Source organism: Lemur catta, chromosome 9 (genome assembly GCF_020740605.2).
Source record: "Lemur catta isolate mLemCat1 chromosome 9, mLemCat1.pri, whole genome shotgun sequence".
Lineage (NCBI taxonomy): Eukaryota > Metazoa > Chordata > Mammalia > Primates > Lemuridae > Lemur > Lemur catta.
The window spans coordinates 65,694,222-65,720,514 of NC_059136.1; the positions used below are offsets into that span (position 1 = coordinate 65,694,222).

Genomic DNA, 26,293 nt, shown 5'->3' on the forward strand with positions numbered 1-26,293 from the left:
AAGCAGGTGAGTTTGGGGCTGAGCTCTGGACCTGGGGCAGAGCATGGGCTGGCAGAGACCTGCAACTGGGTGCACATCGCTGGGAGGGAAAATAGCCATGTCTGAGGCACAGGGGTAGGAATGAACAAGTTATGCTGGAAAGTTTAGCTGTGCAGAGCTGAGGCAGAGTGCTCAGGTGTGGGAGAACAAATGATAGCAGTGATATGGATTCCTGGGTCTGTCTGTAGGACAGACATAGAGTCAGGACAAACATTTAGCATTTGATAGAATATTCGTTGGAGAGCTGCTGCAGGTTCCTGATTAAGGAAATTCTATGATACCTTTCTCTGGAAAATTATTCTACTATAGTAGCTGTTTATTGGACTGATTGGTGTGCAAAAACTAAAAATGAGGTATAGTTAATATATTTTAATAGACTGAGATAAGAGCTGCTGCTGCTTTTTTTTTTTTTTTTTGAATGACCAAAGCCTGAAATCATGACTTCAGAGGTCCTTGCGATTTCATAATGGCTGAAATGGTCATTAGGACATCAGGCATGCTGCCAAGGGAGCAATCAAAGCTAGATGCCCTAGAATTGGGGCCTCATCTACCAGAGCTGCTTTTAAATCAGAGTGCAGGCTGCCTGGATGCAGAAAAAGGAGTTTCAATCTATTTGGAATTCAACCTCCTCTTCTCCTTCAAGTTGTTCTCCCCATTTTATTTTGCTTGTGCCTCTAACAGTCAAGTTGACACAGGGCTCAAGGATTAAAGAGAAAACATCCAGTTAAACGCTGCACAAACGACACCACTCAGAGGGCTGGAACCTCACATGAGGAGTCTCGGATGCCTGTCTTCCAGACCCCCAGCCTCATCTATAGTGGGAAATGCCTTCTCCCCACCCCCCACCTGGCTACGGCCAAGGGTGGTGTGTAGGAGCACTTACCGCAAGCATCCACTTTGGGAGGAAGCGCTTTCCACGTAGTGCTTCAGAGCAAGTTGGAATTCTTCCAAATCCTCTTCTATCACAGACATCTGGCGCTGCACAAGCATGATGTGCTGCCAAGGAAAGGGCAAGGGTTACTGCGCTGGCTGTCACAGAGCCTCCTTTAAGCCAACGCCTATTGCCTGTCCCGTCTCTCCTCATAAAGCAAATGATTATTATCTAAAATGTGACCAAGAAAGGCCATGACTATTCCAAGCACAAAATTGTATCAAGACTGCAATATAGGCAGGGTATTTTTCCCACCTCTAGTGACAGGAGCTAAACAAAGTGTCCCTTACAATGACGTGTTTCCTTTTTTAAAGCACTGATTTTTCAGTTAGAATCACTGACGAAGTTTTAAAATTACATTTACGTCAGGATCTCTGGGAGTGAGGTGTAGACATTGGTATTTTTTAAAACCTCCCTAATTGTCTCTAATGTGCAGCCAGGTGTGTGATCACTGCCCTAGAGTCATTTGCCAAATTTTAAAGAGAAGTCCTATTGTAAACTGCACAGCTCCAGCTTCTCCTTGGATATTCTGTGGAATCAGACATATGTGACAATCATTACAATTAAATTTCAAAAACTATGTGTTCACTGATAAATTTCCAAAGTTACATCAACTATTACAGGGCTCTCAAACACATTAACCAATTACAACAGGCTGTGTTCAAATTGTCATGGCATTAGGTGGAGCCTGTGTTTAATGGATCACACTGGGAGGACTCCAATTACCTCTTGTAACAAATCCTATTAGCGTTAGAGCAATTCTAGTTTGAAACTTCACTAAAGATCTGTCTATGGGCTTCTCATGGAATTTTAGGTCACACCATTAGTCCTTTCCTCTTCTTCAAGGATTGGGAGTGAAATATAAAAGTGCAAATAAAAGTATGGATTGGTCTGAATCATAAAAGTGCAAAACACAAAAACAAAACACAATGCAACAATGTGAGGATGATCAAGATATGAGAAAAATAACTTTCACAATATTACCAGCTATGTAGCATAGGAGCTAGAATTAAACCCTGGGTCTACTGTCTCCTATTCCAATGAGTTTCTCACTGCATGTTAATAGCTACTATTTGTTGAACACCATTACATTGTAGGGACTATGTTAAGCACTCAATATATTCAACAAATGTTCCTACTTGGTGCCAGGTAAATACAAAGTTCTGGATTCTGGCTATAATGTGATGGATCAAGATAGAATTCTCATCGTCATAGGGCCTAGTAAAGAAATCAATAAGGCTTGAACATAATCCTGGGTAAGGACATTAGGTGTGGTTACTGGCACGTGAAATGGACTATATGTAAATTTATCAGAAGTCTGCTAAATTTCTGAGGGAATTGTATTGCCAAAGAAATCTTGATCCCAGTCTTAAAATCTTTTGACAGTTTAAGCCTTAAAATAGTATTTGGGCCCACCAACTAATATGAGCAAGAAATAGGCTATAAAGACTGTAATCCCCCAAAAGAGTGGCTGTTTCAGATGTGGTCATGGAGAATAATGGATGAAGAATCTTTCAAAAGAATAATAGATAGCAGGGTTTCTTCCAAAATAGAGATCCAGTGTCTAATCACAGAACTTCCTTCACTGAAAAATACCTTTCCAGCATGAATTCATCATTGCAATCAACCAGGAAATATTATGTGTTTCCCATTCATCCCTTTTCTGAATGGCAGTTTTTATGGCATTTTTCCTGGCCCAGACTTATCATTGTATCATGGTATATTTTTTCTGTGTGTGTGCGTGTGTGTGTGTGTGTGTGTGTGTGTGTTCGTGCGTGCTTGTGCACATGCACGTGTGTGTGAAGGGATAGGGAAGATAACTTACCTTGACCTTCATAAGTTTGTCAGACCTCAAGGGACTACAACCTGACCTTACAGAAAGGACTGAGCATCATGCAGAGATCCTAGATTTTTGAGCTAGAAGCAGTAACTGGAGGAAACATTGTGGCGGGGGTGTCCTTTATGGAGGGGTCTATGTGTGTGTTCTATATGTGAAACGAAAGATGCATATGAATATTTGATGGCCAGAAGGTGGACTGTGGCAGAAACTCCAAGTTGTTCATTCCTTTTCTTTCTAGGTGCACAGCTAGACCCTGTACCTCATCCTCCCTTGCAGTTAGGTGTAACCAACTGATGAGTTCTTACCAACAGTGCATGAGCAGAAGTACCATGTGTCACTTTTGAGCCAAGACTTTTAAGGAAGATGTAAGCCTCCTCCATGTTCTCTTGCCCTTTTCTCCCCTAAGGGATGAAGATCTCCCCTAAAGGATGGCAGAACCACAGATGACAGACAGGACCTTGCACAGCTGAACTATTGTGTGGACTCTTTACTGGGCAAGAAACAAACTTTTATTGTATTGGGACCATTCTATGCTTTGGATCTATTTGTTTCCGCAGCGTAGCCACCATAATGAGTTCAATTTTAATTGAGCTCTGTTTTATTTCCTCTCAGGATCAGGGATCAAGAATCAGTAAATATGAGCCTATAACTCTCCCCTAAGGTTTTGTGGTGAACAATCATCCTGATATGACTCTCCCTGGCACATGGTTTTAAAAGTAATAACTAAGTACAGTTAAAGTTAATGTCTGCAAAAGTAGTGGTGGACATAGCCTTTTCATATGAATCTGCAGGGACGTCTTGGTCAGGCATTTGTGATTAACAATGACCAAATGATTCTCAGGGGCTTCCCTAATGAGATATATAAATATATCCACCTATTTCACCATAATTCTTTTAGTCTAAAGGCAATTCTTTTACTTTGCTACCCAAACAAGACATATCTTTCTCTTCCTTTCCCAAGACATTTACACAAAGAAATCCATTTGTGAGGCCCAGATAATCTGCCTAAATTTGATTATTCTGACAAGTGGAGCTTTTTGACTCATAGGTAATTTAAACTGAACTTTCTGAAATCCAAATAAAACACCTAAATTTTCTATGCTGGCCAGGTCAAGGCAAGTTATGGGGTACAGGGCATGCGGGAGGTGGGAAATCTTGTTGATGTTTCTATATGTCTGTGTCAAATATGCAGCCTGAAAACGTATTGAAATCTGGGATCCCAAGTTGTAAATAGTTAGCACAGAGCATTCTTTCATGATGCTACATTTTGTTTCTTTGCTGTAGAAGATGTAGTATAGCCTTTATCATTTACCTTCTGGGAATTTTGTTACAATGGAACTATTGTGGAATATTTGGAATTTATTGGGCTGAAAAGTGCTGTGTATGAAGAGTCAATCTGAGTTTACAGAACAGTATTTGCCAGTAACATTAGGTTATAGTTGCATCTGACTTTGATTTCTTAGAACATTTGAGGAAATGTCAGCTTCTTTAATCTTAGAAAACAGAGACATGTTTTAAATGTAACTTATTTTTTCATGTTATCTGGCTCTATTTACTACACTTACCATTGTGTTCCAAGTTTGTCTTGAGGGATATCATAGCCTATCTTGTATGCTCTCACTGACTCAGCTATTGCAAAGCAAGACTATGTTTCAATAATCCTTGACATATTAATTGTCAATAGTCCCCAAACCCTTAAGAATGTATGGCAGAATTAATTTACTTCACAAAACATTATGCGTAGGTTTGATATGGGGGTAGAGAGACAGAAAAAGATAGTAGATTTGTAGACTCCTATTGTATGCTAACTTATTTTAGTATATACAACAGTGTGCTGAAGAAGAGTTGGAGTTTTTGAAAAGCACAAGAATGTGTTCAAGCCTTTTTTAAAATTATCATGACTTTTTAGAAACTCCTTTTGCAAACACAGAAGACCCTGTACAGCAAAAGCAATCTTAAGCAAAAAAAACAAACAAACTGGGAGGCATCAATTTACCAGACTTCAAGCTATACTACAAAGCTATAGTAACTGAAACATCATGGTACTGGCACAAGAACAGAGACATAGACCAATGGAACAGAACTGAGAACCCAGATATAAAACCATCCTCATATAGCCATCTAATCTTTGACAAAGTAGACAAAAACATACACTGGGGAAAAGAATCTTTATTCAATAAATGGTGCTGAGAAAATTAGATAGCCAAATGTAGAAGACTGAAACAGGATCCACATTTCTTACCCCTCACAAAAATCAACTCACGATGGATAACAGACTTAAACCTAAGGCATGAAACTATAAGAATTCTAGAAGAAAATGTTGGAAAAACTCTAATAGACATTGCCATAGGTAACAAATTTATGAACAAGACCCCAAAGGTAATCACAGCAACAACAAAAATAAATAAATGGGACCTGATCAAATTAAAAAGCTGTGCAGCAAGGAAACTACTATGAGAGCAAATAGACAACCTACAGAATGGGAGAAAACATTTGCATGCTACACATCTGATAAAGGGCTGATAATGAGAATCTATATAGAACTCAGGAAAATCAGCAAGAAAAAATCAAACAACCCCATCAAAAAGTGGGCAAAGGACATGAACAGAAACTTTTCAAAAGAAGATAGACTAATGGCCAACAAACATATGAAAAAATGCTCAACATCTCTAATCATCAGGAAAATGCAAATCAAAACAAGAATGAGATATCACTTAACTCCAGTGAGAATGGCTTTTATCAAAAAGCCTTAAAACAATAAATGTTGGTGTGGATGCAGACAGGTAGGAACACTCATACACTGCTGGTGGGACTACAAAGTAGTGCAACCTCTGTGGAAAGCATTATGGAGATACCTCAAAGAGATATAAGTAGAACTACCATTTGATCCAGCAATCCCATTACTGGGCATCTACCCAAAGGTAAAAAAGACATTCTATAAAAAGGACATCTGCACTCGAATGTTTATAGCAGCACAACTCACAACTGCAAAGATGTGGAAACAACCCAAGTGCCCATCAATACATGAGTGGATTAATAAAATTTGGTATATGTATACCATGGAGTACTACTCAGGCACAAAAAACAATGGTGATCTAGCACCTCTTGTATTATCCTGGATGGAGCTGGAGCCCATTTTACTAAGTGAAGTATCACAGGAATGGAAAAACAAGCACCACATGTACTAACCATCAAATTGGTATTAATTGATCAACACTTAGGTGCGCATATAATAGTAACATTCATTGGGTGTCAGGCAGGTGAGAGAGTGGAGAAGAGAATGGGTATATTCACACCTAATGGGTGTGATGCACACTGTCTAGGGGATGGACATGCTTGAAACTCTGAATCAGGCAGGGCAAAGGCAATATATACAACCTAAACATTTGTACCCCTGTAATATGCTGAAATAAAAAAAAAACCTCCTTTTTAATATAGAAAATATCTAGAAAGTTATTCTATTTCAACAGTCTTTTAGTAGGAAGTGCCGAAGGCACACAATGGCAGCAGCAAAAAGGATGCAGGTGGATCAATACACTTGGCCAAACCCAGGGTGTGTGGTCTGGTTAGAGTGAATCCTTTCAAAAATCACATTGACCTTTCTATGATTCAGACCCACTGCTGGGTACTTCACAGCTAGATAACAATAAATTATCTCAAAATTTTCAATGAGTCATAATGTCATGGTCTTGGACATTAGAGCAGGATTTGTCCCTGTTGTATCTTTATTTCCTATTTTATTATGCCAAGAATAAAATGGTGAATTGTGGAGTTGCTGTCTTGATAATATGCTTGTTATAAATCATTTGAAATGTTTTAATATTTCTATGTAGCACCTTTTAGTGCTTTTAGTGCAATATTAGAATAATTCAATGGAGTAAGAGATACATAAATATTTTTTTAACTCATACTTGTTCTTTCTGGTTTTATCATAAATACTATGTCATTCTGGATGCATGTCTTGATCCCCTAGATTGTGTCCCCTATACTTTCCTATATTAATCCTTATCACAGTCCCTGTTTAATTTCCTTCTAATCTGTTTCTAGCCTATAATATTCACTGCTTCATTTCCAGAACCTCTCTCCAGTCCCAGCATGTAGTTGGTGGTCAAGTTATTTGTGGAACAAACACATTAAAGATGCTCTTGCTCTTTAGCCATTGACTATTCTTAGAATTCTTTTAATAAATTTTATTTATTTATTCATTCCTGAAGAGGATTTGAGGTGGCCCTGAACACTCTAGAGCACTGCACATGTGTTAGGTTCTCCTTTATCTATCTCCATCATCTTGTCCTCTATTTCTTTTCTTCTTTCTCCTTCAAGAGCAGGGGGCATCAGTTAAAAAGAATCAGCTTCACTTTTATTAGTTATGTGGACTTGAACAAATTTCTTAATTTTTTTCATCTAAGCCTTCTGATAAATAAAATTGGAATAGTGGTTCTTATATCACAGAGTTTTGGGCAGGATTAAATAATGCATACAAAGTATATATAAAGTCCATGACAGGTACTAAATGTTACTTCTCCTACTCTGGGCTGAGAAAAAAAATGGACTTAAAAAAAGAAATCGCATCCTAGACTCATCATTATGTAATGGCTCATTGCCCAGAAAACTAGACATGGCAGTTGGTAGGGTTCAGGACTTTTGTTGTGTGCTTAAACAAGCCTACCAGATAATCTGCTCTGCTCCATGGTAGAAAATCTCAAGAAACAATCATGCATTAGTACACAACCTCGCTAGCAAAGAAGAGCAGCTCTACTTTAGTGGGCAGATATCCACTAAACACTAGGGCTGGAAATGTTAGAGCGCAGTAATGAGCATAGGACTGGGTCGGAATGCAGGGGTTCAGCTATGGTAGTTAAACCTCTCTACACCTCAGTTTCTTCGTCTGTAGACTAAGGACAGCACCACCTCATTCAGCTATTGCAAGGATTTAGTGAGCTATTTATGTGTGCATTTAGCACAACACTTGGCACATAGCAAAGGCTCAGTAAAAATCACTATTTAAAAAACCGAGTGTAATACAAATTTATTCTTCACTTTCTGATGTGGAATTTATTTTTCAAAGTTCTTGTGCATTCAATTATGGAAAAGGAAAACTACCTCTCTAGTCAACAAATTCTAAAACTGGTTTTGAGCAACAGGATAAATCATTGAGCACATAGTAGGATACAATTATGAGCACTAGCTGTGAAATAACGGGAGAAAAATGGTTTTGGCCATTCTGAATAGGAGGTTTTATAGGAATTATAGTAAGGTATGTACTACCATTAATGAAAAACTACAATTTTTAATGACAAATATCTTATTGGTATTTTTTTTAAAAAAACAAACCAGTTCAAATTATTACTATATGTCTGCTCCCAAAGAGCATAATTATTTTACCTCTACATATGGTTGAAAATAGTTAAGGAACATCCTTTCTTGCTTTTAAACAAGATTGACAACTGGAACACCTTGCCCAATCTTATTTTTTAAGTACTTCTATGCACTATTGAATTAGTAATGCTGTGTATGTGGATATTTTAAAATTGGCAGTGTCTTTGGCTGTTCAGGGACCAGCAAATGGAATAGCTGTCAGCTTTCACAAAGAATCCTTAGACAATTTTTCTTCCTCATAGCTAGAGAGAGAAAATAGTCTTACATTAGAAAATTATGTAAGAATAAACAATGTGTCTCATAACAATTAGAAAAGTTATGTTCAGGTTTTTTTTGACTGCAGTATAGTTTCTCCTCCATGCAAACCTATGAGACAATGACAGATGCACAATCACAAGGTTAGCCATTCCCATGCCCGTGGGACTGCACAAACCTGCTGTTCCTAGCATATGTACTCAACACCCCTCTCCTCTCACTTCCCACCAACATCTACCACTTTAAAATTCTAGGTTCCTGATGAATTAACACAGACCACAATCTTGTCTTTGGAGGGATAAAGGCACTAAACATATAGTGAAAAATATAGCTTATGTCAGGGCAAAGTATGCATTAAGTATAGGCTTCTGATAATTGTAGCCATTATTCATTTTTCTGAGACTCCCCTCCCCCAAGGCTTCCTCTGAAGATTCACTTTGTGTAATGAGTTTGGACAGATGGGCAGGAGCCTGCAACACAGGTGGGTCTCAGCTTCTCTCACGTAGTCAGTGCCTGTGGAATTAGGGCACGATTCAGAGAGGAATGATATTTCCTATCTTTGTCTCGTGTAAATGTGACTGATCCTTCAACATCTATAAAGTATATGATACATTTTTAAGATATTAAGAAAAAAGTGATTTTCTGTAGGACCCAAGATGTTAAAAGCCAAGTTTCCACTAAATGCAAATATAAAAATCCAGTATCCTAAAATAAAATATGCCATAAATATTTGCCTCAAAATAAAGTAAAATAACAAAACATGGTATGTGTTGCTTTTCAATTAACTTCTTTACTAACTTCTTTTTGTTTTATCTTCATGTACCTATTAGGATCACTTTTCCAAATTTTCTTTCAGTCTCTGTAAATTGCCACAACTCTGGATAGACATCGTTTCCCTAGGGATATAAATGTTCCCTTTTCTCTCAATATCAATTTATTCCTTCAAAAATTATTTCTGAGCATTCACAATGTTCTTGGCCCTAGGCTAAATGCTGAAAATACAAAATGAATAGAACCAGGTTTCAGCTCAGGTATATACGGTCCTCCACACAGCAGGGTTTACAAAATGTGTTTATGACATAGTTTGAATGTTCCCTTCTCTGCCAGTCATATTCATTCAATTAGTTGATAATGTGCTGATTTATACATGCTTAAAATCTTCATTTTGTACCTATTACATGCCAGGTGCTTTCACAAAAACCCTGTGCAGTAGGTATTAGGTTTACACAAATCACAATTTAGAAAACACCTACTTAGCCATTGAAAATGAAATATGTCTACTTATGTTTTCAACTTTTCATGGAGATAGTAACTAATTTTTGAAGAAATTAAATCATGTTTTCAAAAAAATATATTTCTAAAACTTTGACCTGGAAAAAGTACTTACAGATTTAGTATTCCCTTCAATAACTTCTTCTTCCAATGGTTCAAGTTTGAGATCCTGCAATTAGAGGAAATGGCAGAAAAAAAAAACAGAAATTAGATAATTTTTAAAACACCATATATTCAAATCATAATTCTTTCATGGTAATATATATGTATAGTTAGAGACAGGGTCTTGCTATGTTGCCTAGGTTGGTCTTGAATTCCTAGCCTCAAAGCCATCCTCCTTCCTCGGCCTCCCAGAGTACTGGGATTACAGGCGTGAGCCAACAGGCCTGGCCTTTCATGGCTAAGGTTGAATCAACCTAATTATCTGAAAAGAGATGAAATAACTCTGACTTTTAAAAATCGAGCTATTCCAATAAAGACTCTTCGTATCCATTTATCAATTATAAGGAGCTATTTCAGATGTGTTAAATTTGTTATTGCTTTAAAGTTTCCTTCACTGATGCCACTGGAGAGCACAATGGAGGACAGAGAAATATTAAAACAGAAAGCGGAAGGATAGGAACGTAAAAAGAAAAAAGAAAGTTAGAATGATTAGGCCTAACAGTCTGATTTCTTTTGCTGTGAGTACTGTTACATTGTCTACATTTTTTGGGAGATTATTATAAACATTAGTCTACTGTTTATAGTACATTTATATGTATCCTAGCATTGGTTTATTAAATAGAAAGTGAATTAAAAAGTAAATGAAAATACTATTGATATTCACTAAAAATGAAGGATTCCTCTAAAGACCTTAGAGTTTTCTGTGATGACCAATGGATAACACTAATGTCCCCAGTGAAACCAAGTGTGTAATCTCTAAGAATTTCATTTGGTGAACATACATCCTAGCATTTCTTCCAAGTGCGGATTATGCACAATTCCTTAAATAGATAAGAAATAAATTTAAAGCTGTAGAAATCCATCCTGTTAATAATAGAGCTGTATTGATTGCTCTAGCTATACTGTTATCTGGTGATGTAGGATTCACTTTTACTGTTCGCTCCACCTTAAATTCATTATCCCTAGGTCTTCATCTAGCTGGCTGCTTCTTACCTTTTACATCCCAATTCAAATATCACCTGCTTAGGGAGACTTTCCCAAACCACTTACTTTGAGTATTCAACACCCCCCTCCCATCTCTATCATATTGCCCTACTTCTTCTTTATAGCACTTTACATGATCTGATATGATCTTATTTCATGAATTTGTTTACTTGGCTTTTGTCTGTCTCTCTAGATACCAAGGATGTTACCTATTTTGATCACTTCTGTAATCCCACCGCCCAAATAGTACCTGACATGTAGAAGCTACTCAATAAATGTTGAATAAATGAATGGCTGAATGAATGCCCCATTTAAATCATAACATTTCCATGAAGGCAAAAATTATATAAAGTGCATATAGATGTGAATTGAAAATTAAAAAGTGCTCTACACATAGTAACCATTACATAGTAATCTCCTTGATCGCAATTTTTGTGATACCAACTCAGGTACACTTTTCAGTTCTCTCTTTCCTGATCTAAGGTAAGAAAAACTTAAAACAAGTTGTATGAGTGTGACATCCTTAGTTATATTTCTCAATTGAGACTGCCCTGTGATCTGATGATACATTGAGGACTTCATGAAGAATGAAGAGGTTTTTTTCTGTTGTTCTTGTTGTTCTGTTTAACATTAAAGGTGTTTTCTGCAATATCAAGCAAAACATAAGATAAAAGCTCAGTATGTGCCCATAAATACTCATGCGGGCTGGAATGGATAGAAGGAATACCTGAAGAAACTTGTAGAAATTGCAAGTGTTATTTACAGTGCAGGAAGGATTTATCATAAATACTTAATGGAGAAAAAAGATAACATATGTTCCACCGCAGGTTCCCTTCCTTTCAATGGGGAGATCAAGCCTAGTGTTAACAACTACAGGAGACAAGGTAGTCACAGCAGTGAAATGACATGCGCTTGGTCACTGTTGACAATTGGGTAGTTTTTCTCTAAAAACCTAATTCAGCGCAATACAGAAGTTGTAGAAGAAAACTGAACTTGCACTGCTTCTCCATTCATTAAGAAAGCTCACGCTGAGCGCCACACAGCTGGAGCCTCCCTGCTGCAAACCGTCACACTGTACTTCCAGCAAACCTCAAAATGAAGCCCTTTCATAGGAGGGAGGGAGAAAAAAGTCTGGGAAAGAAAGATATGTGGCGATACTTTGATTTAAAGTTGGAAAAAAGGCATGGCCTAAGTTTGAACCACTCTTTTAAAAATAACTATATAGATTTCAGATACTAAGTAACATTTTGTCCAGAACTTCAAAACCACTTGAAAAAGAGATTTCGTGTTCTTTAAATGAATCCAAGCTTACTTAACAATTGAATCCTTATGTTTAACAAGCTTTAGTTTGCAAATAGGAGTCCTGCCTTTCCACAGCTTCCAACATTGGAAAACTAATTTTCAGAGCCACTATTTTTCTTATGAATCTTTTTAGTCTGAGCTCACATATCAATTAATAAAATAAGAAAGGAGGAAAGTTGATTTGCAGCAAGTTCATAGTTTTGGTATGGGCTCTATTATCCAGTAAGTGGTCAATGTAAATTTAATAAATGAAGACAGGATGGCAGAGGACCTGGAACTCTCCAAGTCTGTTTCTCCTTGACTTACCTCTTCTTTTACAGAATCTCCTTTTCAGAGACTTGCCCCATGCTCAGGACTTGAGGTTCATCTTTGTGGACATGGCTTTTAAGACCTTACCCTGTTGGCCTGACTTCTCTCCTACTAACATCTGACTGGGGATTTCTGCCTAAGTGTCCTATTGTACCTTGAAATGAACACATCTGAAAAATCAGTTCACCTTCTCACCTCACCTCACCTCACCCACTATCTGTCACTTGTTTCTCCCTTGTCTGTTAATGGTATAACCATTACAGACGACAGAGGCTCAGGGCCTCAGACTGTCACTGCAGTTCTTCCTGTCCTTTGTCTGCCGTACCCATCCAATGATGCTGTTAATTTCACTTCAAGTCTTTCAACTCTGCCATTTTCTTCTCACTCACTACCTTGGTCCAGGCCCATCTCTTGCCATACCTGATCCCCGTGGGTTCAGGGGCACAGACCTACTCTTCAATGCCTGAGCTGTTTTTTTTTTCTTGTGTTAATCCATTTTGCATTTATTTTAATTTACTTTGCATCTTGCTGTTCCATTTTCTCTCTGAAGGATCTTTTTAGTTTATAACTCACCTGTTGAAAAATAATATAAATGTCTCCTGTTGTCTCCAAGACCAAGTCCAAATCCCTTAGCCTATTATTTAAAGCCAACCATGATCTGTCCTCCATCTCTCCATACAACCTTATTTGTTACTACTTTCCTAAATGAAAGACCGTTAACCAGGCTGATGTACCCTTGTTCACGCCATCACCTTCCTGAATGCCCCCTGCAGCTGCTCTCTGTTTACTAAAATTCTACTTCTCTATTGCAAATATCAGTTTTTGGTTAGTTTGTTAGCTGATTAGCATTTACACCAACTTTAATGATAATACATTTTCCTTTCAAGTCAGCATATGACCCTAAGGAGACCAACCAGGCTCTCTCTCCTGGGAAGTAGTATCTTGAGCAGAAACCAATGGGCTGGAAATGGTTGGAACTCATTTATTCCAGTGGAGGGAACCTGAGAGACTGCTGAGTATTTCTTGCTATCTAGATCTCTAGAGTTATCTTGTCTCTTGACTTTTCCTGAATTTGGTTCTCTAGACTATCTGTTAATTCTGTGAGCTCTTCCAAAACCTTCTAGAAAATTCTCCTTTTGATTAGAGAAGTGATTTGTTGCTTGCAATCAAATTTTTAATTGAGTCACCATTTTTAAGCCCTCGCTTAAACTCTTCCTGCCACATGAAGTCCTTCCTGAGAGCCCCAGCTCACATGCTCATGCCCCCAGGTGAATATCTATAGATTTTAGTACTTGCTGTTTCTTTAGCACATCTCAGTCAGTCAGCCACTATTTACTGAGCAACTACTATGAATCTGGTTTTGTGTTATCATATGTTTTTTTAAAAAAACAATCTGTTAACTCTCTCTCTCTCTCAGAAAAAAAAACATAGCTTATTTTTATAAGTAAACTATGGATTCTTCAAAATCAGTGGCTCTGTCTCAAACATAAATGTTCCCTCCCTGGTGCCTGGCATGGACAGAAAACACAATTTCTCACTGATTGACAAAGGTTGCCTCTACCATCAAAGCTGTTTAAAGGGAATATCACTACAATATCAGGACTACTGGAAACTAACTGAATTCATCAATAAAAATATAATAAGTAGGAACATAAAATGTAATTCTAAAGAACTCTTTATCATATCCCAACTTGCTTCCTCACTAGACAGTTTTAATGTCAAAATCATCAGTAAACATGGTAATTTCTAGAAGTTGAGTGTGGAATCTTATCTTTTAGTACACAGCACTGTCATTTCCCCGAATTAATTTGAAAGATTCCCAAGACTTCACCCAAGTCATACCTAAGAGCTACCATTAGCATCATTCAATCATGCTGCCACTTGGGTTGCTTGATAAGCGTAGAGCCAGGCAGTGCAGTAGATTTATTTAACTCTTAACCCCACATCCTATTTTAAATATAACTGGGGGTGGGAGGAGAATTGACGTGAGCTTCTATATTTGCCTTAACAACAACAATAACAACAACAAAATCCAAAATAACTACCAAGCAATCATTTGTAGGATCACTGGGATCCTGGCTGTTAATCTCTCTGTGTGGCAGCCATGGATATTGAGGCAATGAGGAACACTGGGTCAGAATATCTTGAAAAACAGGAGAGAGAATAAAGGAAAGGAAGCACCCACCTTCTTTTCCAGTCTATCAATTAACTTCTGGAGTCTATTTATCTGGGTCATCCACTGGTTGTCTTCTTCTAATAAGCCTGGGGGTGGGAGATGGAAATCATGAGGGTACATATTAAACTTCAGAGAGAATAGGAATGCTTGGTTATCTCAGAGCTTTCCTTTTACCCTGAAGGAAGGATGCAGTGTCATTGACTAGTCAACACGTTTTTTTAAAATGTATTTTACATGAGCGCTTTCTAAGTTATTGATTTCTGTAGATTCATGCATCCCAGTGGGTTCATTTCCATGGGCCTGTTTTTCATGTTGTTGCCTGTCTGGCCTTTGATATTCAAATGAAAAGAACCTGCTGAGCCATTTATAAAACTTCATGAGGTAGCTGGTTATCTTTTGAAAAAAGGAAAGCATCAATCAATAATTCTAAACTTACCTGTAGGGCAGTGGCAGGAGCCCATGAAACCATACCCCTGACCCCAACAAGGTTTAAATGGCTATAATCAAAAAGGACATAAGAGCAAGACAGCTAGCGTCTCCTTTTCCAGGAACTAACTTGAACATACATGGACTCTATAGACACAGTGTAGCAGTTAAGTGTGCAGACTAGAGCCTGTTGATCTATATTCATATATACAATATATACACATGCGTATATATGTATGTAGGGTATCTGTATGCATGTGTACATATGTGTGTGTCTAGCACCAAGACAAACATTATATACATCATGCTATTATTGCTGTTGTTATTAATATTATATAAAGGTGCAGCTCCCACACAAACATCCTTCATCTTTGTGTATCCTGTACTGTAGCTTACTCAAAATGTTTCCACAGTCATTTGCTGAAGTAATATCATTTAATGTTTCTTGAAACGGAGATGTGATTGAATTCAAGACTATAAAGCTTTAGTTTTGAATGCAATAAAGATAAGATCTAAATTGTAAAGGGGTAATGACATACATCAGAAGTCACTTTTCCATCTGCCTTCGTGGAGGAAGCACCTCTCAAAGCTCTCAAAATAAATTATGATGTAAAAATGAGCATTAGCTCTGCCACAAAGAAGTGGCTACAAAAAGAGAGAAAAAGAAAGAAAAGAGGCTGAAGAAGATATTATAAATGTCTAAATAGTTTACATTTACTTTTTAATTCACAAATCAGTTAACATATTTCCAATCTGGGCTGATCCCAAACAGGTGTAAGGTGGCTATTACATCAAAGTCCCTAGGAAGGGTATTTGGAACTAAGACTGTTTTCTAAATGGTTAAAATGGAAAGAACAATCTACATTTTGCCTCGGGAGCCTAGCATTGTCATTTTCTAGTCACATGTGGGGGACTGTATTATTGTTCCCAATTCTTCACTTTCCTCCTGCTATAGAAGTATGTGTATGTATACTCTGTATATATACTTTCCCCAACTTGGCAGTACCTCCTACTATAAACAGTAAAGTGTTATGTCCTTTCCCGTTGTTACTGTGCTTGGCATGTGACTTGTTTGGCCAGTGGGAAGTTAGCAGGCAGGATGCACACAGTGTATAAAACAGTGGTTTTTAATGCACTTGTGTAATTTTGATCTGGCTGTTTGGGCTTCTGACACCCACCAGGAGAAGAAAATGCTCAATTGTCACTTATCCCAGAAGAAGGCTATGTGAGGAGAGCTGAACTCTACACACAGCCCAGAGCCTCGTCCAGCTGAAACTGCCCAAATCACAACCAGCCAGAGACTCACGAGAGAGAAAAACATATATTTGCAATTGTAACCACCAAGATTTTAAAGTTGTTTCACAATAAAAATGGAAAGGGATTAATATTCCATGTGACCATGGACAAACCACTTGGCTTTCAGGGCTTTGGTTTCCTCACCTGTGAAATGGAGAAATAGGGATGCTAACATCTATCTTACAAGGATAAAATAAGGCTCTATTCAAGAAAGGATTCTGAAATCTTTCAAGTATAGCTGGTATAAATATAGGATATAGTTAGTACTTTGATTTTCTGAATCTTAGATTAATAAAGATTCATTTGTGTTAGAACAACACGTTCAAGTAATATATGTGCATGTGTATATGCATGCTTTGTAAAAATTACTCCAATATTTAGCAACATGAGTTTGCATATTTCAAATTGATTTCAAAATATTATGGTTATAAATGACGCAGTTAAAATTTAATAACCTAACAATTACTAGTAGGGTTTAGCCCAATAAATCTTACATTACAAACTTCAAAAACACCAGCTATGACTAATCCTATCATGGAAACAAGGATGCTTTTCCTAAGTGAATTTAGGGTATGCTTGGGAAGGCTTGGAGATCCAGAGCATATTAGGGTGTAGCCTAAAAGAAACCTGTTTGCTTCAAGATGACAGGGAGCTCTATAGCGCTCAAATCTTTTGGGTATCAGCTAATGGAGCTACTTTCTTCCCTACTCTCCATCTTTCTGTGTGCTGCCCCGGGCACAACTGCTAGGACTCTGACGGTGCTGAGGGACAGGACAACTGCCCAGTTCTTAACACCCTGCACTCTTCACCACTTCAGTTTCAAACTTATTTGGTATAAGGAAAGTGTTCCATTATTACTGTTGTCTTAAGCTGCTGTTTGTTAAAATAATCAATTGGAAAATGCAAAATGAGTTGACTTTGACGAAGAAAAACAACGAAGGCTGTGTTACCTGGACCGCTGACATTAAACTGAGGGCTGTTAGGAGAAAAGCTGTTGTGTCTCTGGACCCTGCGGCTCGATCGCTTCCCAGGCCATTGAATCGACAGGACTTCTGGCTTGGTCGGCCCTTGCCTTGAACAACAGAGATAACATTTAACCTCAATGTCAGCGCTTCAGTCTCTTGCCTCCAGGAACAAATCTTCAAATGTCAGTCACAAAGGTTTTCTAGTGTAGTGAAATGAAAACTTATGACGATGACGGCTTGCAAAGATGCTCTAGAAACCCAGGGTAATTTGATACTATCGTATGTGAACCAGAGGAAGAGAATTCTGAACTTTCTTTATTCTTAAAATTAAAAAGTTTGAGTAAAAATCATAACTTGAGAAAGACTTCTTTTCTTTGTTGGTCAATGAGCAGTAAAAAAACAACAACAACAACAACAATAAATGTGTATGCTGCTGTTGTACCTTGTTTGGCTTGAGTACACCTATGGAGTTTTCTTTCTTTAATTCAGGTTTTCAGATTTATTTTTTGATCAAAGCTATACATCCTGATATTTTTAAAAGTCAAATAATTCTATAAATCTTATTTCAGCAAACAGGAGCTCCCTCCTCTCGCCCCCATATTATACCTTCTCTCCCCTTTCATAAAGACAACACTTTTTAGCAGGAGTTTGCTTTCATATCAGTATATAACATGCTTAAATTGCTAACTCTTTATTTTTTAGTTTTAGGCTTTATCTATTAACTTTTCAGTATGAAAAGCTCAAGCCAATGATATACACATGGAAATGTTATAAGGAGCTCCCAGGAAGGCTGTTTAAAAGGACAGATTCAACTAGGAGGAAATCCTTTTGTCTTTCCTTATTCTTCTTTCCTGGTTGGAATGTGGACACGATAGCTGGAACTCCAACAACCACCTGGGACCATGAGGCAAACTTGGGAATGGAAGATTTGCACTTGAGATGTGAAAAAGACAGAAAGTCTACGATAAATCTGTAAAGATGTCATACTTGAATTAAGCTGATCCCCACCAGATTTCTTCATAGGAGATAATAAGCCCTTATGTGTTTAAGCCACTTTTTTTTTCTGTGATAGGTAATCAGATCTAATACTAATATAATTATCCCCAAATCTTTATTATCTGTTAGCTAGGGAAGATTCCTTTAGCCTTACTCCTATGTTAGATTACCTCCCCCTCCCTTTTATTACTTTTCATTTTTATTCTTAATTGACTCCTTTGTCTTGGTGGAAAACATTCCCTAATTGATTCATAAGAAATGGTACATGATAAGAGGTAAAATTCTTGAGATTTTGCATGTACAAATACCACCTGTATTGGTGGCTTCTGGAGTAAAGAATTCTAATTGGCAAATCATCTTGAAAAAGTTGTTCCATTATGTTGCAGCTCCCACAGCCACTACTAGAAAACTTAGTGTTTTCTTGATCCTTTGCATATGACCTGATTTTTCTGAGAATTTTTAGACACTTGCCTTTGTCTCCAGTGTTGTGAAATTTCATAATGGCATACCTTGGTGTTGGATTTTTATTACTCATTATGATGGGCTCTTGGTCTATTCTATCAAGCCAGAAACTCACGTTCTTGTTCTGAGAATTTTTCTTGAATTATTCATTTCATAATTTTTCTCCTTTCTTCTCCTTCTGGAATTGCTGTTTTACAAATATCAGACCTCTTGGAATGACCCTTTAGTTTTCTTATTATTTCTTTTCTGTTTTTTTTTAATCTCTTCATAGAAATTTCATCACACTTTTATATCTAAACTTGCCTAAGAATATTTTTGCTGTCATAATTTTCAAGACTTCTTGTATGTGCTTTCAATATTCTTTTTTTAAAATAGTATTCTGTCTTTAATTCATAAATGCAATATCTTCTCTTAGATTTCTGAAGTTATTGATCATTTTATTTTTACACGTTTTTTTCCTGCTGTCTGGATTATTTCTCTTGCTTGGTTTTCTTGTGTTTGATTTTTTTGTTTGTTTGTTTGACCCCACACATTTTAGACGGAGGAACCACAAGGCTGATTGAAACCTCTGTGTGGGGATTGCCAACTTGCATCCTCTGCTGTAGAGTGGCCTGGCTCGGCCTATTTACTGGGGGCCCTGGGCATTGGCACTGCTAAGTCTTTTCTCTTGGACTGATCAGATCCCTCAGAGAAGCATATCCCAGCTGGAGGGTGTGAGCCCAGCAGTGAATACTCTGGGAGCAGAGTCTTTGAAGGGGATTTCACAGCTCACTCTTCAATATGGAGACTTCACTTAATATTTTGTTTTTTAGTATTGTGCCCGACCACCAGTTGCGCCCATCTTAAGAAGGCCCACCTCCAGTTCTTCAAGGATCAGGTGGAGCTTTCAACAATATGTCAGCTCTACCTTCCCTCTCACTAACAGCTGCACATAGTGCAGCCAGTTCTTGAGCTTTGCAGAGGTTCTGTGATACCAGTTGAATCGCATCTTGGCTTCTTGCACTGCCTGTGTAAGTTTCAGCTTTCTCAGAGCTTCCAAATCAGTTTCTACTAGATTTACCTTCTTTCCACTTCCAGGTTTGTGTCCCTTTGGCTCTTCTTCTATCCTTTTTATGTTTGGGGGTTAATGTTTCCCTTTATCCAGGTACTTTTATTGCCATGTTTTAAGGGTTTTGGGAGAGAGCAAAAGAGATCATATATGTTTAATCTCCAATTGTTAACTAAATCTCCCTATGGATTTTGCTATGGCTTAAAAAAAACCCCAGCAATCCAGAAGCTTTGGTGGTCACGGGAGTAAGTGATTAGAACAGTCCTTTTCTATGTTCACACTAAGGGATTGTAAGCTATCTTTTATAATCATCTATAAATGAAATTAAAGCCTTTTCTTACTTCTATAATGGACAGCTATCAAAAGGAGAAAAATAACTTGCAAGTCCAGAAGGAATCATTTATATCCCTGGATATAGAAGAACTTTGAAAAATAAAGCAAACTTGCAGATTCTATTATAAAAAGGAAATCTGCGTATAATTAAAACCATGTTTCTAGAAATTGTTCGTGAGGAAGAGGTTTATGTAAGAGGACAGGGGTCCTCTAGAAGGAAACTTCATGTAACATAATGATTATTCTTGTCACTGGCTATTAGGTACTTTCAGAAGACATGGGATTAAAGTGACTCCTATTTAGTCAGTTTGCCAGGGCCGAAAGACTGCTGTAGAATGTTATCTGAAAACCTCACCTCCGTGGCATTCCAGCTGCACACATCCCTTCTCTCTGAAATAACTATTTTCACATGAATAGACACAGACATTCTGCCCAACATGGCGTGTCTAACTCATTACTGCAGGATGAGTGATACTGTGTGATTCTGCCCTGGGCTGATAGATGGAATGGATGACTTCTCTAAATTTGCTATATCCCAAGGAGTTTTTGTATCCCTAGATTTCACAAATATTAAATCCCAAAGTAATGTTGATGCTGAAGGGAAAGCAAATTATTCCAACCCAGGGAATTTTAATGATATCTGCAGGTTACAACTCTGACCTGTGCAGGGCATCATGGAACTTTCCTTTATAACAAAAAAGACCGATGAATTTTTGGATACACTGATTTGACTTCTCCTCTGTGAGCCTGTTCCCCTCTTCCTCAAACCTGTACTACGTACCTACATACTAATTTTACTTAAACCTTGTTTTCATTTTATTGCTTATATTTACCATTTATTTACAATTGCCGATGGCAATCTCTGATAGAATGAAGCCTGAATGCATCTGTCTAGATCTTTCTTAACCCCAGATGCCAGATAGGTAGGTCACTGTCCCAGGGCCTCACCTACTGCTCCTCTGTGGGGCTCCCTTTACATAGAATTTTCTTTCATTCAGTTTCATACGTTCAACAAGTAGGTACACAAAGTAGAAGGGAATAACACAAAGTCCCCATGTTCTAGAAACTCAAAGTCTAATGGGGGAGCTAAACAAGGAAGGGGCTGAGGTAAGTGGCTACACATAGAGGGCACTACGGGAGTAACGGTAGCAAAGTAGGAGGTATGAAATCCTGGTTTGAGGGCAGTAAAGTCCTTCCCAGAGAAAGTCTCATCCAATCAGCGTCCAAGCTGGAAGTTAGCCAGATGAGAGATGAGTAGCGTGGGGTGAGTGAGGAGACTGATCCCTTCAGAGAGAATATCATCCTGCCACTCAAATCCACCCTAAAGGTCAGTTCAAGTCCTATCTCCCCATAAAGCTTTTTCACTGGTATCTTGCTTGACATCAGGAGCAAAGGATGGCCTTCCTCTGTCTTCTCTTCACTGGTGAGGGTCCTAGGGTTCCTGTCACTTTGGGTTTTGGTGGCCAGCTGATAGGAAGATGTAGTCTCAGGAGAGAAGACACAGCTCTTTTAGGTTTGGGCCTAAGTCACATACTTTAGTCTGGTTCCTCAGAGACTAAACACTGGGGATTATGGGCACAAACCCAGAGTGATGCCTTGTTTTCTGTTTTCTTGGTTGTGTATTTTTTCAGAAACCTCCCAGGGAGGACTGTCACAGATTTGAGGTGGGATCTGGACGTCCCTGGGTGCCTTCGTCAAGTACCATACAATAGCACCCCCAAACTGGCATTGGACCTGCAACATTTCCCATTATTTCAAGCTATTTTTGAGCTTTGAGCAATGGTAGCCTGTGGCCCAACACAAAGAACAGTTATCAATTAAATATTCACAAGATGGTGGCGAGTGCAGAACACAACTTTGCAGGAGCTGACTATAGAAAAAACCGAAAGTGCAGGTGAAGGGGGAAGCAAAGTGCTTTTCCAAGCCTCTTCTCAGGTGGTAAAACGGTTGATTCTCAAAAGGAAGAGCCCACTTTATTTCCAGAAAGTCTAAACAAAAGAAACAATAAAACAGTCCTCATTTTCTCATTAGGCACATGAAATCAGTTTCATTGTGCTTCAAGACATTCAGTTATCCTCTGCGCAAACCTGAGGAGCTGTGTGAATTGTTGCTTTTCTAAAGCTAATTGTTAGCACTTTGCCATTTGCTATGGAATCACTCAATGCAGTGAAAATAAAAAGTTCACAGTGCGAAAAATGCTTCCCAGATCCATGGAAGAGTCCATCCCTGTGTTCATCAGCTGCACGGGCTCATTAGATTCTGGAATTACAGGCTTTTTTGTTAGAATTTGGTGGTGCTCATTCATTTTGACATTGTAAACACATGGTGGAAAATTCCAGTGTTTTTTGGAGATGTCCTAATAATTATGTATCCATTAATTTGTTTAGAAAAATTGGTCCTGCAGAGTAGTCTATTATCAGCTTGTTCAAAAAACTTACTGTGTGGTTCTCTCTAATTTAAAATGCAAAAGTTAGATAAAGCACATCCATAAGTTGAAAGTAACACATCAGCCAAAACATGTCATAGGAGCAAGAGTTTTGCCAAACCCTTCTCTAACTTGCGAAGTATAAACAATGACAACTCAAGAACATACCAACTGTTCCCCTGGAATTACCTTGATGTCTGCTTTACTCATTCCTTTAGCATTACTAAAGGAATTTAGGTTTCTCTTTAGCATTGCTGCCTTTATTTTTATATCTATTACAATATCACCACTTATCTTCTCAGTGATAACTATTGGTGGCATTGAATTTTGAAATCTTTCTCATCATTCACTTTTCTCCATTTCCTGAAATAATTAGGCTTACTGAATTCTCAACTGTCCTCATTTTTGTCCAGGTTCACTCAGTCTGTAATCTTTCCTGTCATCTCCATATTTTCAAATTATACCCATTTGCTCAAATGTCCCAGAGGAACTCCATGAAATCGACTATCATCCCTCTACCCATGCTTAATCTTTTACTCTTCTGAAGCCCACTGGCAATGTATTTCCCCTTGTGTATGGTGTTTACTACTTTGTCCCTTGTAGTATAGTTTTAGTGCTCATGTCTTATTTATGTAATAGACTTAGGCCTCTGTAAGGATTGGCATTATGTTAAATGTATCTTCATATCATCCACAGTATCCTTTACATCTTGTCCCTCTACTAAACACTCAATTAAAATTCATTGACCAAATGATGGACAGTAAAAGTGGAATGGTCTTTTCAGAGGCAAATAATAAGGCAGGCACCCAGCAGAGGTCCCAACCATTCTTTTTAAATCTATCAATTCTCATTTTTAGTTTTCACTAGTATAAGTTTGATGCCTCTCAACTGGTTTTTCATGAACATAGTCAATAAAGAGACAAGATATGAAAACTTTTAAGTTGCCTTTCTTGACGGGTTTGCTCCTCAGTAGTTTCCATGGCACATTCCAGGGAATTCTGGAGAGATTGCAGCTGATTCAAGGTCTCCTTCAACAAAAATCGAGTTACAAATTGTTCCAAATTGGAGGCTTCTTGGTAGTCCTAAGGGTGACAAAAGAAATGCAATTAGAAGTATGGCAGAAGAAAACACCCAGAAACGGTTTTTCCTCCATGTACCCACCAATCTCAGGTTGGTGCTAGCGAGAGTTGAGAAAGGAGGAAAGAGGTGTTGAGCCCTGGATGCTACAGCAGAGCTCCATCCACCCACCAGAAGTTGAATAAAAAAGCCACAGGAATGACTGCAACGTCTCACCTCCCACTGCACCTGCCTCAAAATTAGAGAAAAGGACAAAACCCAGCAGAATTATAGAATAGACATCTGTAGAAAAGGAAAAATAAATATCTGGGGGAATTAAACAGGTTGGAATGTGACTAACTCTGGATTTGCTTTGTGTTTCATTTAAATGACGACCATGCCATCATATATTTTCTCTATTACCAACAAAATGCAGTCACGTTTCAGCAATTGTCTTAATTCTCTCTTGATGTATTCATTATGCCTGATCTGTATTAGTCTGAAGCCAAAGGAAATTATGTGTAGTTATTTTAAAATTAAGAAAATGTTAGGCCTGGAATATTTAAACAGTTTACTAAATCTGCTTGCTTTTCTCCCTCAGCAACTTTACCTGAAGCTCATTTGCAACTAACTTCTAGAACAACACGTCAGCCAACAAAGCACCATTCATCCAAACAGCTCCAGGTCTACACAGAGATCACTGCAGATGTCATATCCACACTTAATAACGTGTTGGTTATGAAGGTACAAAATGGGACCTTTGTTTAATTAAGGTAGATGGGTGAGCTGTGGATGATTTCACCTGCTGCTCTTGTTTTCTAAAGCCTCAGGGAGAACCTAGAAAGAAAATCAGGTTGGCGTGAAATAAAGTGGTGTCAGAGCTACTCTTTCAGGTCATGGGACCAGACAGCAAAATCTGATTTTCTAGGACCTTGGGTGGGAATAGTATCTTCAAGTTCAGCCAAGGAAAGGATTTGTCTGGCTCTGTCCCTAAAGAGAATGATTTTTTCGTGGTTGAAAACAGAAAACTAAAAAGGAATTACGGTGACAAGATAATGACATGAATCACGACGTGCTGGGGAATCTGAGGGCATAGTTGTAAACCCACACTGCGGTTATTTAACCTGGCTGATTCTCAGCCTTCTCACTTGTAGCTCAAACTAAGTAACTCTGGCATACATTCCGCCTCAAAAATATTCTGTGCTTCTGTCGACTCCAAATTAGGAAATATCGGACTGTGGCCTCCTGATATAAATTACTTTGGAAGTTTTTCTATTAGAAGAACAATCTAATGTCATGGAAAACTTCATTGCTTTCCTAATCTGAAACAGTAAAAGGTTTTAATCATCAGTCTCTTTCTAAGCACATTCTGTGCAGGTGAACAACACAGGAAATTTTCTTATTTATCATATCTAATAGTCTTATTGTAAAAATTAAACCCCATTTTTATTTAAACCCCACTTGAGAAACTAACCATCAAATAAAATAATAACTAGAATTTTTGGTGAGTAAAATCAAGCTAAAACATATAGAGAATACTTAATTTGATCTCATAGTTTGCTATTTATTGGCAATAAAAACTTCAAAAAATTATCTGTCATTGTGTTTTTGAAAATCGAGGTAAGTTTTCTTTTGAGATGGAAAGAAAATGTGATAAGAAAAAAGTGTGTTCCATTCTTTCCCCACAGTTATTTCCATTTTACCAAATCATATTTTTAAAATAAAATTTATTACAATGAAGACAAAATATAATTGCTTAGTCAGAGATTATTCCAGCTATATTTGCATCTCAGTATACACTATGACTAATCTAAAGCAAATGATAAAAAGTTTTATACCTATTTGTAGACAGCATTGAAAAATGAAGGAAGCATACATTTACCAAGCAATGAAGCATAGCACCGGCCTTATCCTTTTCTCATTTAAATGTTAAATATTTGTCACGTCAAAACTATAGAAAAGAGATTGGCATTTTTTTTAGTTAGCCAATTTAAACACTCTGGTTATTGCAATTAGATTTTAGCTTCTTAGACACAAAGGTCATGTCTTATACTTCTGTATTCCCCATGGTGCCCAGAATAGATACTCATTCAATACCTGACTGTTTGCAGACAAACTCCTAACGCTGAGAATTTATTACATTTGCTATTGTGGTCTTACATATAAAGATTTTGGTGATGTTAAAGTTACATAATTAAGCAAAGTTAAAATCAGACAATTGGCTACTCCATCATTGCTTCATCATAGCAAATCAGGAAGTTATTAGGTTGCTCACACTTTTATCTCACTCTGATGAGAGTTTGCTATCCCCACTAGTGAGCCTCATATAACATTAAGAAACGTCACAACCCAGATGGTTGACATATTTGATATAAATGTTGATGTCTTGGCATTGAGAGAGGTGGGTGGGTACATCAAAGGCTTTGGGGGATTACATTTTTGAGTTAATTATGAAGGTTGGCTGTCATATGCTGCCCTTTGGTGATAAGGAGAAAAAAGAAGTTGTTTTCTAATATCCCTAGTTATCCTTCCAGACTTGGCTCGTGGCACTGTCCTTGCACTGCCATTCCTTCCTTTGAACCACCACTTCCCTTCACAGGATCAGACACCCTTCCTTCCTCTCCTGTGTATTCCTGT

The 26,293-nt window shown here is 37.8% G+C and overlaps 1 protein-coding gene across 1 annotated transcript in view; it reads right to left on the minus strand.

The window, feature by feature from the left end:
- Window positions 1-26,293, minus strand: part of NECAB1 (N-terminal EF-hand calcium binding protein 1) — a 144,322-nt gene that overhangs the window by 14,110 nt on the left and 103,919 nt on the right. The window contains exons 6-10 of the mRNA XM_045561815.1: window positions 23,546-23,682; window positions 17,322-17,443; window positions 14,659-14,735; window positions 9,832-9,885; window positions 923-1,035 (exon numbers count right to left, since the gene is read on the minus strand). Coding sequence (XP_045417771.1) covers window positions 923-1,035; window positions 9,832-9,885; window positions 14,659-14,735; window positions 17,322-17,443; window positions 23,546-23,682 — 503 coding nt within the window. The remainder of the gene's footprint in view (window positions 1-922; window positions 1,036-9,831; window positions 9,886-14,658; window positions 14,736-17,321; window positions 17,444-23,545; window positions 23,683-26,293) is intronic.